Genomic DNA, 17,132 nt, shown 5'->3' with positions numbered 1-17,132 from the left:
ATCAAGGATTTTGGATTTCTGTTTCCAGACTGTTCTCTTAAAACTTTGTGTTGGGGCTGGAGAGAAGGCTTAATAGTTAAAGGCACTTGCTTACAAAGGCTGATGCCATGGTTCAATTTCTCAGTACCCATGTAAAGCCAGATGTACAAATGGTGCATGCATCTGGGGTTTGTTTGCTGTGGCTAGAAGCCCTGGTGTGCCTGTACTCACTGTCTTTCTATATGCTTTCTCTCTTTCTCACAAATAAATAAATATTAAACAAACAAAAATCTCTGTGTTTGGCCAGGTGCTCTGCATGCACCTTTAATTCCAGCATTTGAGAGGCAAAGAAGAACATCATGAGTTTGAGGCCAGCCTGGAACTACAGAGTGAGTTCAAGGTCAACCTTAGCTGTAGAAAGAGCCCCCCAAAAAAGCACATTTAGCCGGGTATGGTGGCACATGCCTCTAATCCCAGCACTTGGGAGGCAGAGGTAGGAGGATTGCTGTGAGTTTGAAGCCACCTGAGACTATAGAGTGAATTCCAGGTAAGCCTGAGCTACAGTGAGACCCTACCTCTAAAAACAAAAAATTAAAATATTGGGCTGGAGAGATGGCTTAGCGGTTAAGCGCTTGCCTGTGAAGCCTAAGGACCCCGGTTCGAGGCTCGATTCCCCAGGACCCACGTTAGCCAGATGCACAAGGGGGCGCACGCGTCTGGAGTTCGTTTGCAGTGGCTGGAGGCCTTGGCACGCCCATTCTCTCTCTCTCTATTTGCCTCTCTCTCTCTCTGTCACTCTCAAATAAATAAATAATGAAATATATATATATATATTCTCCAGACATATGTACCACTTTGTGCATCTGGCTCTACATGGGTACTGGAGAATCAGACCCAGCCCTGCAGACTTTGCAAACAAGCACCTTTAACTGCTGAACCATCTCTTTGTCCCCCGCTTTTTAAAAATATTTATTTATTTGCAAGCAGAGACAGAATAGGCACACCAGGGTCTGCAGCCACTGCAAATGAACTCCAGACACTGCCTTTATGCGTGTACTGGGGAATCGAACTCCAGTCATTAGGTTTTGCAGGCAAGCTCATTAACTACTGAGCCATCTTTCCAGCTGTGTTTTATTTTCTGACAGACAGAATGAGAGACAGAGAACTGGCACACCAGGGCCTCTAGCCAGTGCAGTAGAACTCCAGATACATGCGCCACCTTGTGTGCCTGGTTTATGTGTGTTCTGGTGAGTTGAACCTGGGTCTTTAAGCTTTGCAAGCAAGTGTCTTAACCACTAAGTCATCTCTCAAGCCCCCTCTATCTTTTTTTTTTTTTTTGTAAGTTTTATTGTTGTTGATGTTGTTTTTCGAGGTAGGGTCTCACTCGAGCTCAGGCTGACCTCCCCTCTGTAGTCTGAGTGGCCTTAAATCACAATTTACCATGTACCCTATTCCTTTCACCCATTTCACACTCACATTGACGCAGACTTATACACACACATTCAAATTTATTCTCGATGTTATCTACTGGGTCTGGGATCATGACAACTTCGAGGAGGTATGGTGTGACACCAAGTGAGGGTGGCTGGTCGCCACACTTTCAGACGTCCTCTTGGCTGGCCAGGTAATCAGAGCTTCCTGGCTCCCTCACACACAGCGCGGTATGTGTCTGCTGTTAGACTCTGGAAGGTCCGAGCCTGGTTGTCCAGTATGAACAGTGGGTCAGCAATGACTCCCACATCAAAGCCCTCACGCACCAGTTGGGATTTCACCAGTTTGAACGTGCTTGTGACTTCCAGGGAGTCCTGCAAGGCAGTGACGGAGTGAACCCTCTGACTGTGGCGCCAACTCCCCCTCTGTCCGTGACCCCCTTCCCAGCTACTCCTGCCACCTTAGCTCACCTGGACACGAATGAAATGGGGTGTGGCATACAGAGGGAGCCAAGCAGAGACATGCTGGTATAGCTTCTGTCCATCAAAAGTCTGCCCGGGAGCCAGTTTCACGGCAGCCATGCCCACCTTGCCCTCACACCCTGGGAAGCACACCGGTCACTCTCAGCTGCGTCTTCAGCCTGGCCCAGCTCCACTCACGGTGCAGCTGGGCGGGCAGGTCTCAACCTCCCCACAGGCCCATCTCTGACGTCGGAATCTAGCAGCCCCCACCCCCACAGAGCTGCTGGGCGTTTAAAAGTGGGCGAACCCTCCGCACCTGGCACGGACACGCCGTAGACATTCACTTCCTGTAGGAAGTCCACGAGAGACAACACTCCTTCCACCTCCCGCGTGGACACGTTCTCGCCCTTCCACCTGCAGGCCAGAAACCGGAGCTCGAGCCCCGCCCCCTCGTGGAGCCCCGCCCCTCGAGGTTAGGCCCCGCCCCTCGAGGTTAGGCCCCGCCCCCTCGTGGGCCCCGCCCATCGGAGCCCCCTGTAGCTCCCGACCTGAACGTGTCCCCGAGGCGGTCGCGGAAGTAGAAGAAGCCTTCTCGGTCCATGGCCATCACGTCCCCAGTGTTGTAGTAGAGGTCACCTGGGCGCCGCACGTTCGACACCAGCTTCCTTTGTGACTGTTCCCGGGAGCCACGGTAGCCCATGTAGGGTTGGTGGCCTAGTACCTGGGTCAACAGAAGACCTGCTTCCCCTGGAGGAAGAAATGGGAGTCTAGACCGTGAACAAGAACCACAGCAGCCCACCAACCAGCACCAGAGGTTTTCAAGGACCATGGAGTCTTCTCGAGGTCAGAGATAAAAAATAGGTTAGCCGGGCGTGGTGGCACACCTTTAATCCCAGCATGGGAGGCAGAGGTAGGAGGATCGCCGTGAGTTCGAGGCCACCCTGAGACTACATACTTAATTGCAGGTCAGCCTGGACCAGAGTGAGACCCTACCTTGAAAAACCAAAAAAGAAAGAAGGGAAAGGAAGGGAAGGGAAGGGAGGGGGAGGAAAGGAAAGAAAAGGAGAAAGGAGGGAAAAGGAAAGGAACAGGGAAGGCAGAGGTAGGATTCCTGTGAGATCGAGGCCACCCTGAGAATACAGAGTGAATTCCAGATCAGCCTGAGCTACAGCCAGACCCGACCTCGAAAGAGCAAAAAGAAGAAGAAAAAGCCAGTGTGGTGGTGCATGCCTTTAATCCCAGCACTGGGGTGGGGTTGGGGGCGGGGGGGGGGGCAAGGAAAGAGGATCGCTGTGAGTTCAAGGCTAACCTGAGACTAATTCCACGTCAACCTGGGATACAACCTATGGTGAAAAAAAAAAAATGAAAAGAAATAGACAAGGGGATAGAGAAAAATGGTGACAGGAAGAAAGTTAGCTAGGCTCCTTTGGAAAGTTCCAGAGGCTACTATGAGACAAGTCCCAGACAAGGGACTGGTGCCTAGGAGGTTGTGAATGCTCAGAAAGCTTAAGGCACTTGATGGGCATCCAGAGATAGTCCACCAGAGCAAGAGACTGAGGCAGGAGAGCTGCGTTAAACCTCAAGTGATGGTTAGATAGGCCAGTGACTCATTCAAGGTTAAGATGTGGGACTGAAGAGATGACTTAGTAGTGAAGGTGCCTGCCTGCAAAGAGAAAGGACCCAGGTTCAATTCCCCAGGACCCACATAGTCCCAATGCACAAGGTAGCACATGTGTGTGGTGTTTGTTTGCAGCAGTTGGAGGCCCTGGCATGCCCATTCTGTCTCTCTCACCTCTTTCTCTCCCCAAAAGTAAATAAAAATAATTAAAAAAAAAAAAAAAACGGTTGGGATGATGACTACTGACACGCCCACTTGGACCCAATGTCAAGACTTTGGACTAGGTGTGCTGTCACACCCCTGTGATCCCTGGGCTTGGTAGGTGGGGAAGGAGGATGTGGATCTTGGGACACAGTATGATCTTTGTTCCAAGTTGGACAGCCTGGTTACCTGAAACCTAGTTTCCAAAATCAAAAACAAAACAAAAAGACTTTGGAGGCTGGGGTTGTGGTGGCACAAGCCTTTAGTCCCAGGCAGAATTAGGAGGATTGGGTCACTGGTGAATTTGAGGCCACCGTGAGACTAACAGCAAATTTCAGGGTAACCCGGGGCTAGAGCAAAACCCTACTTCGAATTAAAAAAAAAAAAAAAAAAAAGACGACGACGACTTTGGGTAACTTGCCCCAAGCAAGGAGAAAACTGAGGGCGTCCCTGTAGCATATATCTAAAGAAGGCTCTGTGAGCCTCATACCTGGTCCTACAGGAATGCAGAGGCCCTGCTTGTCCCTCAGGGGGTCTGCCATCTCTGTGTCAAACTGTACAAGCTCGAAGGGACACAGCATCTAGGATAGAGGGAGACAAGCATTGGCAGATGTCCTGTGGGCCTCAGCTTCAGCTAGGGCCATTGTCACACTGAACACCTCACTCACTCGAAGGAGGCAGCTCATCTTGCCTATAGCTCCGCGGCGCCCGGCGTAGTTGACCAGGCCCATGTTGCCCTCTGTAGCTCCGTAGAATTCCCAGATCTTGATGGGACCAAAGCGTTGCTGGAAGGTTTCCCACACCTCTTCCCGGAGTCCATTGCCCATGGCTAAGCGGACTGTATGTGTCTGATCTTCTGGTCGCTGTAGGGACATCACAAAAAGACTGAGGAGGTGGTGGCCTTGGGAGTGTGGCTGAGAACTCTTATGGGTCTTAAGAGTTACCTAGGACTTGGTGGGGAAACTTGTCTGTGGGGCTATTTTTTGTTTGTTTTTTAGGTAAAGCCTAGTAGCCCGGGTTTGATTCCCCAGTAACCCAAGTAAAGCCAGACAGGCATTAGTGTACAGCATCAAGAGTCCCTACCACATACACACATACACACATGCAAATAAATAAACATAAATAATAATTTTAAATCAAGCTAAGTGTGGTGGCACAAGCCTTTAATCCTAGCATTCAGGAGGCAGAGGTAAGAGGATCACCATGAGTTCAAAGCCAGCCTGGGACTACAGAGTGAGTTCCAAGTCAGCTGGGCTACAGTGAGACCCTATGTCCAAAAAACAAATAACAAAAAGAAAGAGAGAGAATGAATGAAAAATGGTTACCAGAGTCTTTACCTGGTAGGTTAATTAAGAGGTTTGCCTGGAGAAAGTTGCCTGCCTTGGCCTTACCTCTAGAGTTACCTAGTTGGCACTTGGGAGGCAGAGGTAGGAGGATCACTGTGAGTTCAAGGCCACCCTGAGACTACAGAGTGAATTCCAGGTCAGCCTGGGCTAGAGTGAGACCCTACTTCGAAAAAAACAAACAAAATAAATAAACAAATAAATAGAGTTACCTAGTTGGGAGTGACTAAAGATATCAACATCTATGGCCTCACATGAAGGAAGCATCTGGTGTTTTACATGAGGTACTAACTTTGACCTGTAGTGGTGGAGAGGCTACCTGGATGCCTTACCTAAAAGGGTTTCTTGATGGCACTCACCAGGAAGTAACCTGGAAAGTGACTTGATTATTTTCAGGGGTTACCTGAGGGAGGGTATTACCAGAAGGGGAAGGGACATCTGCCTAGAGATGTCTACTTGGAGTCCATAACCCATTGCTGTGTAAGGATGAGGGCAGCTTGTATGTCCTGAGTTTATCTTTTTTTGTTGTTGTTTATTTATGAGTTTATCTTGAAATACAACTTTTGTAGGAACTTTATATATATGTATTGATTTTCATTTTGGAGGTAAGGCCTCACTCTGTAGCCTCACAGTGAACCTCCAAACTCTGCCTCTTGAGTGCTGGGATTAAAGGCATGCTCCAGGGCTGGAGAAATGGCTTAGCAGTTAAGGGACTTGCCTGCAAAGCCAAAAGATGCAGGTTGAATTCCCCAGGACCCACATAAGCCACATGCACAAAATGGCACATGCATCTGGAGTTCATTTGCAGCACTGTAGGCCATAATATGCTCATTCTTCCCCCTAAATAAATATATATGTATTTATATAAATATATATTTATATAAATTTATATAAATAAATATATATTTATATAAATTTATATAAATAAATATATAAATATATATTTATGCCGAGCGTGGTAGCATACACCTTTAATCCCAGCACTTGGGAGGTAGAGGTAGGTGAATAGCTGTGAGTTCAAGGCTACCCTGAGACTACATAGTGAGTTCAAGATCAGCCTGGACTGTGAGACCCTACCTTGAAAAAAGAAAAAAAAACTGTGCTTCATGAAACCCGGAAGACCAGCATTTTTTTTTTTTTTGTGGGTCCCGGGGAACTGAACATAGGCAATCATACTCTTGCATGGTAAGTGATCTTACCCACTGAGCCATCTCCTCAGGCCCATTTTTTTTGTTTGTTTTTTGTTTTTCATGGTAGGGTCTCACTCTATTGAGGCTGACCTGGAACTCACGATGTAGTCTCAAGGTGGCCTCAAACTCATGGCAGTCCTCCTACTTCTGCCTCCTGAGTGCTGGGACTAAAGGTGTGTGCCACCATGCCTGGCTTTTTTTTTTTTAAGTGTATTTATTTCCAAGGAGACAGAGTGGGGGAGAGAGACAGACCACCAGGGCCTCCAGCCACTGCAAATGATCTCCAGATACATGTGCCACTTAGTGCATCTAGGTACCGGGGAATTGAACCCAGGTCCCTTTTTTGTGAGACTTAGTCCAGGCTAGCCTTCAACTTACTACATAGCAAATGTGTAACCTGAGGGACCTTACTTGAGCCTCATAATTAAATCTTTCTACTTTCTTTACATATGTGTGTATTGTTTTTTATTGGGTGCTAGGGATTGAACTTAAGGCTTCACACATGTTAGGCATGAACTCTCCCACTGATACGTACCTCCAGCACACCCCCATCTTTTTCTGAGAACTTTGCCTGCAGCTCATACCTGGAGTTTTCACCATGGAGCCCTAATCTCACAGGCTCACCTGGGGAGCACTGCACAGGTACCTCAGAACCTCGCCCACATACTGGATCACTGTCACGCCGTGCTCCCGACAGTCATCCCAGAAGCGAGAGGCAGAGAACTTGGGGGCCAGGACACACGTAGCTCCTGGGAGGGAGAGGAAGAGTGGTCACACTCAGGTTGCTGTGAGAAGCTACTTGGTTATAAGACCATGGCACTTAGCCAGGCATGGTGGCACATGCCTTTTATCCCAGCACTTGGGAGGCTGAGGTAGAAGGACGCTGTGAGTTCGAGGCCACCCTGAGACTACAGAGTGAAATACAGGTCAGTTTGGGTTGGAGCAAGACCATGCGTCAGGTGGGGGGGGAATGGCACTTCAAACAGAACAATGCCAGATTTATGTATCTCTGGTCAACAGTGAGGTAGGGCAGGAATGGCTCAGCAGCAGAGTGCCTGCGTAGAATCCTGAGGGGAGGTCTGGTGGGATGGCTCCGTGGTAGAGCACTTGTCTAGCATGCAGAAGCCTCTGGGTTCCAACCCCAGTGCTGCCAAATAAATGATAATAGAAACTGAACCTAAACAGCCTGGAGTGTAGCTCGGTGTGGTGGCGCATGTCCTTAGTCCCAACACTCGAGAGGCAGAGGCAGGAGGATGGCTGTGAGTTGAGTTTGAGACCATCCCGAGACTACATAGTGAATAACAGGTCAGCCTGAGCTAAAGTGAGACCCTACCTCAAAAAAAAAAAAAAAAAAAGCCTAGAGTTTAGAAAGTATTTTATTTGGAAGGGCTGGAGAGATCACTTATCTGTTAAGCACATTTGCTTGCAAAACCTGAAAGTCTGACAGCCTGGGTTGGAGTCCAGTGCCCACACACAACACAAGAGTGCATCTGGAATTTGTACTGGCAGAAGGCCCTGGCATGCCCATACCCACTCTCTGTCTGCCTCTTTCCTTTTGTCTCTCTCACAAATAAATAAATATATATACTTTTTTTTTTTTCTTTTTCTTTTTTTTTTTAATTTTCAAGGTAGGGTCTTGCTCTACCCCCAGGCTGACCTGGAATTCACTCTAGAGTCTCTGGGTGACCTTGAACGCATGGTGATCTCCCTACCTCTGCCTCCCAAGCACTGGTCTTAAATGCATGTGCCACCTCACCCAACTTAAATAATTTTTATTTTTAATTATTATTATTTATTTATTTTTATTTTATATTATTATTATTTTTTTTAATGTTTTGGTTGTTCGAGGTAGGGTCTCACTCTAGTCCAGGCTGGAATTCACTCTGTAGTCTCAGGGTGGCCTCGAACTCACAGTGATCCTCCTATCTCTGCTTTCCCAGTGCTAGGTTTAAAGGTGTATGCCACCACGCCTGGCTATTTTAAATTTTTGATGTTTTCATAAACATATATATTTGGTTTTTCATGGTAGGGTTTCACTCTAGCTCAGGCTGACCTGGAATTCATAATGTAGTCTCAGCGTGGCCTCGAACTCACGGCGATCCTCCTACCCCTGTCTCCCGAGTGCTGGGATTAAAGGCGTGCGCCACCACGCCCGGCTGCACATATTCTACGGTGTGCATGTGTAGTGTGTAAAGCGTGGGGTGTGTGCAGAAGCAGGCGCTCTGTATGTGAGCAGGGGAGCCCAGAGGAGGAAGTCGGGGGCACTCTCCTTGTCTGCGTGTTTCTTTGGGTGAGAGCCTTTCGCTGAATTTGAGCTACTGTGTTTCATGAGCCACTCAATTCCCCAGTCTTTACTCCCCACGAGACTGAGGTTACAGGCAAGCGCAGCCGTGCCTGCCTGCCTGTGGGGGTGCTGTGGAGCGTGGAATCAGGGTGAACAGTCTTCCTAGCCCACGATACCAGGTTTATAATCTTTATATGTTAGAGATGCATACTATAATATTTACAAACATAAAGATACAGTGTCAGGCTGGAGTGATGGCTTACCAGTTAAGGCACTTGCCCGAGAAGCCTAAGGACGGAAGTTCAACTTCCCAGAATCCAGTAAGCCAGATGCACAAGGTAGCGCATACGTCTGCAGTTTGTTTGCAGTGGCTAGAGGCCCTGGTGCACCCATTCTCTCTCCCCGCCCCCAGTTCTCTTAAATTAATGAATTAATAAAATATTTTAAAAGATAGTGTCTAGAGCCAGGCATGGTGGCGCACGCTTTGAATCCCAGCACTTGGGAGGCAGAGGTAGGAGGATCGCTGAGAGTTCGAGGCCACCCCAAAACTACATAGTGAATTCCAGGTCAGTCTGAGCTAGAGTGAGACCCTACCTCAAAAAACCAAAACATTAAAAAAAGATAGTGTCTTCTAGCCAGGTGTAGTGGTACATACCTTGGATCCCAGCACTCAGGAGGCAGAGATAGGAAAATTGATGAGAGTTCAAAGCCAGCCTGGAACTACAGAGTGAGTTTCAGGTCAGCCTGGGCTAGAGTGAGACCCTACCTGGAAAGAAAACAAAAACAAACAAACAAAAAAAAAAACCCAGAAGATGGCTGGAGAGATGACTCAGCAGTTAAGGTGTTTGCCAGCAAAGCTTAATGACCAAGTTCTCATGTAGCCTGAGCTACATGAGACCCTGCTGAGACACACCAGCTAAGGTTGCCGGATAACCTATGGGATCTTGTCATCTGGGTTGTCCCACTGTAACACCCACTCTAATGACCCTGTGAATTAGAGGGGTCCTCAGGTGACTTACCGAGCTCTAAGCAGCCAAGGACCCCTACAACCAGCCCCATGGTGTGGTACAGAGGAAGGACGGTGTAGATCACATCGTCAGCTGTGGCATCAAGGAAGGCCAGCATCTTGCACATCTGAAGCACCCGCTCCTGTGTGAGGATGGCTGCCTTCGGGAGCCCTGGGAGAGAGAGAGTGAGAGGGGCTGGAGGGATGGCTTAGCAGTTAAGGTATTTGCCTACAAAGCCAAAGGACCCAGGTTGGATTCCCCAAGACCCACATTAGCCAGATACACAAGGGGCCACGTGCATCTAGAGTTCATTTGCAGTGGCTGGAAGCCCTGGCGTGTCCATCCTCTCTCTCTCTCTCATTCTCTGTCTTTCCCCCTCTTTCTCTGTCAAGTAAATAAAAAATAAAAATAAATTTAGAAAAGAAAAGAAACAGGCTGCCTGACTTTGAGGCTCTGAGAGGTTCAAGTATCAAACCTTGCCAGGCACTGGGGCACAAGTCTATGAGGGTCATGAGTTCAAAGAGAGCCTGAGTTACTTAGCAAGACCGTGCCTCAGGAAAAAAAAAAAAAAATACAAAAATTAACCAGGCATGGTGGTGCAAGCCTTTAATCCCAGCATTTGGGAGGCAGAGGCAGGACAATCGCTGAGTTTGAGGCCCCCCTGAGACTACAAAGTGAATTCCAGGTCAGTCTGGGCTAGAGCAAGACCCTCCCTCAAAAAACCAAAGAAAGAAAAATACAAAATTTAGATGTGCTCCAGGCAGAAAGCAGTGAGAACTGAGGACAACCGAAATCTATCAACAAGGCAAGAATAGACAGCTGACTCCCTGGTAGGACATGAACCACCCCCGGCACAGCAGCTAGGGCCCAGGTGAAACCACAGAGGAACTGGAGAGATGAACAGAGTGCTGCTTCCATGGGGAGCCAGACAACCTGGTCCAGAGTAATGGAGACAGACACTGAGGCTACTCAAAACATACCTAAACAGAAATCCAGAAGCTTCTGAGACCTCAACACTAAAGTAGACTTAAAGCAAACCCACCAAGGCTCAGGGAATTTTGTGGAAGAGGGGCCAGAAAGAATAAAAGAACCACAGGATGCGAGGGAACATCCAGAAACATTGCCCCCACTTCCCGCACAAAGACTGACTGCTGCCCTCACACGTATAGCCCACAATCCCATGGTGAACACCAGCAATCCCACCGAGGAGGGCCCTCAGTGGAATGGGGCCAGGGAGGAGGGAAATACGGTACCAACACATGATTTGCCCATACAAAGTTTATACTTAATTAAAAAATAATTAATTAAATAAGCCTAAGCATGGTAGTTGGTGCCTTGAATCCAGCACTTGAATCCCAGGCTAAGGCAGGAGGATTGCCATTAGTTCCATCTTAAATATCAACAATACCATCTTAAACAACAGAGTGGGTTCCAAGCCAGCCTGGACTACAGTGAGACCCAGCCTCAAAAAACACAATATATATGTGTGTGTGTGTGTGTGTGTGTGTGTGTGTGTGTGTGTGTGTATGTATGTATGTATGTATATGTGTGTGTGTAAATATATATATATTATAAATATATATATATATACACACACACACACACATATATACACACACACATACACATACATACATACATACATACTGGGCATGGTGGTGCACACCTTTAATCCCAGCATTCAAGAGGCAGCCGAGATCCTATCTCAAAAAACAACAACAAAAATAACTGATTGAGGTGATGGCTTAGCAGCCAAAGGTGCTTGCTTGTGAAGTCTGCTGTTATGGGTTCAATTCCCCAGTACCCATGTAAAGCCAGATGCACAAAGTGATGCATATGTCTGAAGTTCATCTAAAGCAGCAAGAAGCCCTGGCATGCCCATACTCTCTCTCTAGTAAATAAATAAAATATTTTTTAAAAAACTTAAATTACTTATGTAGGGCTACATATAGCATCACCCATAAGGAGCAGGAATAAGCCCAAAAAGCTGCCCAAGGCAGAAGAGCCTGCAGGCAGAGGAGCTTGTTCAGAAGAGGTTGGAACTTGAGGCAAAGGGGCTCCGGGAAGAAAAGAGTAGTCAGCAGGGTCAAATTCAACATAGGAGGGGGCTGCAGAGATGGCTCAGGGGTCAATAGTCCTTGCTTGCAAAGCCTGATGGCCCAAGTTCAATTTCCCAATACCTAGGTAAAACCAGATGCACAAAGTGGCGCATGTGTCTGGAGCGCATTTGCAGTGGCAAGAGGCCCATACTCACTTTCTCTCTGCCTCTTTTTCTCTCAAATATATACGAATATATAGTATATATATTTAAAATATATATTTATATATATTTTAAATATAATATACTATATATTCGTATATATATATATTTTAATCAAACAGACCTGAGACTACATAGTGAATTCCAGGATTGCCTGGGCCAGAGTGAGATTCTACCTCAAAGAACCAAAAAAGACAGCTGAACATGGTGGTGCATGCCTTTAATCCCAGCACTTGGGAGGCAGAGGTAGGAGGATTATCATAGGTTCAAGGTCACCCTGAGACTACATAGTGAATTCCAGGTCAGCCTGAGCTAGAGTAAAACCCTGCCTTGAAAAACCAAAAAAGAAAAAAATTAAAAATCAAACAAAAAAGTTTTCTAGAAAAAAAGGCTTTTCCTATAGTAACAGGATCTAAAATGCAGTGTAAATTTGGCAAGGAAGGTCTGTTTCTTAGGTAGCAAAAGACTCTTATACATATGGGATTTCTAACCACTTGCTGTTGCGTCATATGAAACTATCTAAACCTGTAAAAATTTTCATGCCAAAGGTACCATCCTCTACCAGGCATTGCAGTTCATGGCTTTAATCCCAGCATTCTGGAGGCAGAGGTAGGAGGATTGCCATGAGTTCGAGGCCACCCTGAGACTCCACAGTGAATTCCAGGTCAGCCTGGGCTACAGTGAGACTCTACCTCGAAAAAACAAAAACAAAAACAAAAAAAAGGTATCAATCAGGGCAAAATCTTTACATGGAGAAATAAGGAGCACAGATGTTCTCATACCTTTTTGTATTTCCCAAAGTGGGGAGAGAACAAGGTTTCTGAATCTCAACTGGTTTGGGGGCAATGGGATCTTCGGAAGATGACCTATGTGTCCAGAGACCTGGTAGATCCACCAGAGAGTGGGAGCCCATGTCAAGCCCAAAGCAAGCCTTGGCAAAGGCAGGAGAAGGAAAGGGGTTAGGGGAGAGTCCAGGCGACGGTGAGTTCCAGGTCAACTTGGGCTAAAGTGGGACATCTGACTTAAATAATAAATAAACAAGGAGATGGATCAGCAGTTTGAAACACTTGCTTGCAAAGTTTGCTGGCCTAGGTTCAACTCCTCAGCCACCTACATAAAGCCAGTTTGCAGTAATAAGAGACCCCGTTGGGCACACACGCATAAATAAATAACTAATGAATAAGAATGAAAATGGGTGGTTTCCTTTCTTATTTTTTAAATTTTTTGTTTATTTTTATTTGTTTATTTGAGAGTGACAGACAGAAAGAAAGAGGCAAATAGGGAGAATGGGTGTGCCGGGGCCTCCAGCCACTGCAAAGGAACTCCAGATGCATGTGCCACCTTGTGCATCTGGCTTATGTGGGTCCTGGGGAATCGAGCCTCAAACCGGAGTCCTTAGGCTTTACAGTCAAGCGCTTAACTGCTAAACCATCTCTCCAGCCCTCCTTTCTTATTTTTCTAGTGGGGAGGGAAGGTGGGATTTTTTTTTTTTTTTTTTTCCCTGAGACAAGGTCTCACTCTGTAGTTTGGGCTGGCCTGGAACTCCGTATCTAGCTCAAGACTCTCTGCCTCTCCCTCTGCCTCCTGAATACTGGGACTGTGGGCGTGTACCACAGTACCACCTTGTCCCAACTGTGTTTGCCTTTTGAGAACGGTGCTAATAGATCAAAATAAAAAGAAGTCCAAAGATCAGCTAGACCAAAGATCAGCAAGGGTGCTGTTTACTGGGCAGAAGGCAAGATTCTAGCCATGATGGCCCCAAACCACACTTAGGATCAGAATTGAGGTCAGTGGTCCTGATCAAATGGTAGGGCAGGTGTTAGAAGTCAGACCGAGCTGGGCCTGTTGTCTCAAGCAGGGGCAGAGGCAGGAGGATCGCTGTGAGTTTGAGGCCAGCCTGAGACTACATAGTGAATTCCAGGTCAGCCTGGGCTAGAGTGAGACCCTACTGCAAACACACACACACACACACACACACACACACACACACACACACACACACCCCTCAGGCCATGAATGGTGTAAGAGAAAATCAGTTTGTCTATTTGGACCAGGCGTGGTGGCACACGCCTTTAATCCCAGCTGAACTCAGGCGGCAGAGGTAGGAGGATCACTGTGAACACTGTCGGAGGCCAGCCTACGACTACACAGTGAGTTCCAGGTCAGCCTGGGCTAGAGTGAGGCCCACCTCGAAAAACCAAAGTGGGGGAGGGGGGAACCAGACTGGAGGCATGACGCCAGGTGGATCAGGTCAGGATGAGACAAGAGAGAGTGGGGGTGGGGGAAGGGCTGTGGGCACCCTCACCAGTGGTCCCCGAGGTGTAGATGAACAGGGCAGGGCTTCGCCTCCCGGTCCGAGCGCGCAGGTCGGCGGGCACGGGGTCAGAGCGCGCAGCATCCAGGGCGGCCCCCAGAGCCTCCACGCCGGGCGTGGGGGAGGTGTGTCCGAGGTAAAAGCAGCGGATGTTCCCGGCTTGCAGTTTGGGAAGGACGTCTTCCAGGCTCTCCCGGAGGTCTACGGGGATCATCAGAGGAGACACCGAGGCTAAGCTTACCTTCGAGTCAAGAGGGAGGACTGGAGATGAACCGGCAGAGCAGCTACAGGGAGTGGTGGTGCACGCCTTTAGTCCCAGCACCAGGGAGGCAGAGGTAGGAGGATCGCTACGAGTTCGAGGTCACCCTGAGACTACACAGTGAATTCCAGGTCAGCGTGAGCTAGAGCGAGACCCTACCTTAGAAAACAAAACAAAACAAAATTATCAAATAGGATAAAAATAGCCAGTTGGAAAAAAAAATAGTTGGGAAAGAAAAACTTGAAACTGTTAACCTTAGAGTTACTTTCTAGATAAGCAACATTTTGATCCTAATTGCCTGTGATAGAAGTAGATTGGAACAAGAGGTTCTACCTAACCCCTACCTGGACTTTATTTGTTTTATGTTTTTCAAGGTAGGATCTCACTCTAGCCCAGGCTGACCTGGAACTCACTCTGTAGCTCCAAGCTGGCCTCCATCTCATGGTGACCCTTCTACCTCATCCTCCTGACGGTTGGAATTAAAGGTACAGTGTGCCACTGTATCTGGCAACTTTATTTATTTTTTTTTCATTTTGAAGTCCTACCAGGACTGCTGACTCCCCTTCGATCCCCTTCCTCTCTCTCTCCACCGGCTTTGGAGCCCTCACCTGTGTCCACAACCAGCACCTGGGCCCCAGAGCTCAGCACAGAATGAACCAGGGGCATTCCCCTGCCGTGAGGGTTGATCCAGGCCACCGGGCAGCCCAGCTTGGCCAGCCCCAGAAACAAACTCAGAGCAGTAGTGGCCTTGGAGGGTAAAATCAAGAGAGCAGTGGAGACTCTGGTTTCTAGGCTTGCAGGACCACCCAGTTTGTCCTTCAGCACCCAGGCTGCCTGACAGGCCCGGGCGTCCAGTTCACCATAGGTGATTGAACAGGGCTTGGGCCCCGTGCACACCAAGGCCACTTTGTCGGGTTGGGCTCGGGCTCGTCGCTCAAAGGAATCCACAAAAGTGTCAGGAGGCTGCAGGCTCAAGCGTTTTCTGATGCTTAGGCCCACGTGGATGATCTTAATGAAGAAGGCCAAGTCTTTGTGTAGCCACCTTAGTCCTGGAGGTGGCTGTGAGGGTAACAGGATGAATGTGAGGGCGGCAGCTCCCAGGCTCAGCCAGTGGGGCATCCATGAACTGATCCAGGGCCATGCCAGCACCGCCAGGCCAAGCAACACGAAGCATGCAGTGTCTCCCAGGAGCCAACGCAGGGCCAGGACCACAGGAGCTGGCCACCAGGGCTGTCCCAGGCCCACCAGCAGAAGCAGCAATGGTAGCAAGATCAGCTGCCGCCTGATACCCATGGCACCGGTTTTCTCTGAAGTGGCAGAGATTGTGCAGTCTCAACCCTGCCTCAAAGCTCTGGAACCCTGTCTTCCCGCCCCTGTGGGAAACTCGTCCAACTCGCCTCCTAAACTTGGGGAGGTGTCGTCGCCCTTTGCCACTCCTAGCCTTGGACTCTGCTCTGTTCCTGTTGCTTGGCTGGGAATTCCTCATGTAGCTCCAACCCCACTGCAGATTGACCAGGCCTGGCCCCCCTCTCTGGGCGTTGCCTCTGGATCCCCTGGTCCCTCCTCCTTTGGACTACCACCACCAATCTCCTTCCTCCTTCCTCCTTGTCCATTTCCCCCCTCCAGGGCTGGCAACTGCCTTCCTCCATTCCCCCTCCTGTCTGCTGTGAGACCGGGAGAACATTCCCCATTCTAACTAAATGGAAAAGCAACAGGTAACAAACATGGTGGTTCTGCCTCGACCGGCTGGGAGGTCCCGTCGGGGCAGCCATTCCCTGTCCTGAACAGTCAGGGGAGCCTAGCTTCCTACAAGGTATGCAGCAGCTGCCCTGGAAGCACGTGGAATTCAAACCCAGCTGTGCCCACCATGGGCCCGTGCTTCACCTCAGATGCCTATGTGGACTGGGGTTTTGTGTGTTTGTTTCGAGGAAGGGTCTCACTCTAGCCCAGGCTGACCTGGAATTAGTCTCAGGATCCACAGCGATCCTCCTACCTCTGCCTCCCAAGTGCTAGGATTAAAGGCGTGCGTCACTACATGGGGTTGGACTGAGTTTTGGGGCCCAGGAAGCTGAGTTCTGCCTGTGTCACAGAGTTCTTGGGGCCCAAAAGCCAAGCAGGTAGGGTTGGGGTCTGACCCTCCAGGCTGGAGTCCACTCCCCCCCCCCACTGGCCCCAGATCCTTACAGTGGGACACCCACTGCACTGCTTAGTGGGAGATGATGTCGCATGACCCCTTGCTGAGTTGACCCTAGTCACCTCTGGCGTTGCCTACATCATCCACCCGCAGTTCCTGCTTCCCACCCTGCCCCTCCAGATGGCTGCCCAGTTTACTCTGGGATCTCTAGTATTTGGCACTCAGCAGCCAAGGAGGTATTTTGGGGCACATGTGGCCACACAGCGGCCTAGCCCTAAGAAACTCCCGAGCTCCTCATAAGGTGTTCAACCACCATTCTCATTAGAATGGGGGAAGAAGGCCTTTAATCCCAACACTCTGGAGGCAGAGAGGTAGGAGAATTGCTGTGTGTTCAAGGCCACCCTGAGACTACCTAGTGAATTGCAGGTCAGTCTGGGCTACAGTGAAACTACCTGGGGGGGGGGGGTACAAAAGGAGGAGTGGGGGGAGGGAGCCTGGAGTCTAAAAGGCTTCTGATAGGACGGCAGGAGGGCTCGGTTTGTAGGGACTGCAGCAGCTGGTCGGATGACAGGGGCTGTGGTCCTCCTCCCCACAAGAAAAGTGGACATCAGTTACACATGCAACCTACCTGGCAGTCCCCAAACAGAAGTT

General features: G+C 48.9%; 1 protein-coding gene across 1 annotated transcript; it reads right to left on the bottom strand.

Moving 5' to 3' along the window:
* Positions 1-1,467: 1,467 nt before the first annotated feature.
* Slc27a5 (solute carrier family 27 member 5) lies at positions 1,468-15,640 on the bottom strand. The gene is made up of 10 exons (XM_004672893.2): positions 14,956-15,640; positions 14,080-14,289; positions 9,527-9,685; positions 6,848-6,972; positions 4,359-4,553; positions 4,181-4,271; positions 2,420-2,618; positions 2,188-2,285; positions 1,881-2,011; positions 1,468-1,784 (listed from the first exon to the last, which is right to left on the bottom strand). Exons 1-10 carry the CDS (start codon positions 15,638-15,640, stop codon positions 1,608-1,610), a joined length of 2,070 nt encoding a protein of 689 aa, XP_004672950.1. The 3' UTR covers positions 1,468-1,607.
* Positions 15,641-17,132: the final 1,492 nt, after the last annotated feature.

This window comes from Jaculus jaculus, chromosome 14 (genome assembly GCF_020740685.1).
Source record: "Jaculus jaculus isolate mJacJac1 chromosome 14, mJacJac1.mat.Y.cur, whole genome shotgun sequence".
Taxonomy (NCBI): Eukaryota; Metazoa; Chordata; class Mammalia; order Rodentia; family Dipodidae; genus Jaculus; species Jaculus jaculus.
The sequence above is the reverse complement of the archived record's forward strand: the minus strand, read 5'-3'. Positions and strand labels throughout refer to the sequence as shown.

Coding starts and splice junctions, on each gene's coding strand:
- Slc27a5 (XM_004672893.2), bottom strand. CDS start 15,640: ATGGGTATCAGGCGGCAGCTGATCTTGCTACCATTGCTGCTTCTGCTG. Junction 2,286..2,419: donor CGCCTCGGGGACACGTTCAG/GTCGGGAGCTAC, acceptor TCTGGCCTGCAG/GTGGAAGGGCGAGAACGTGT. Junction 2,012..2,187: donor CTACGGCGTGTCCGTGCCAG/GTGCGGAGGGTT, acceptor TGTGCTTCCCAG/GGTGTGAGGGCAAGGTGGGC.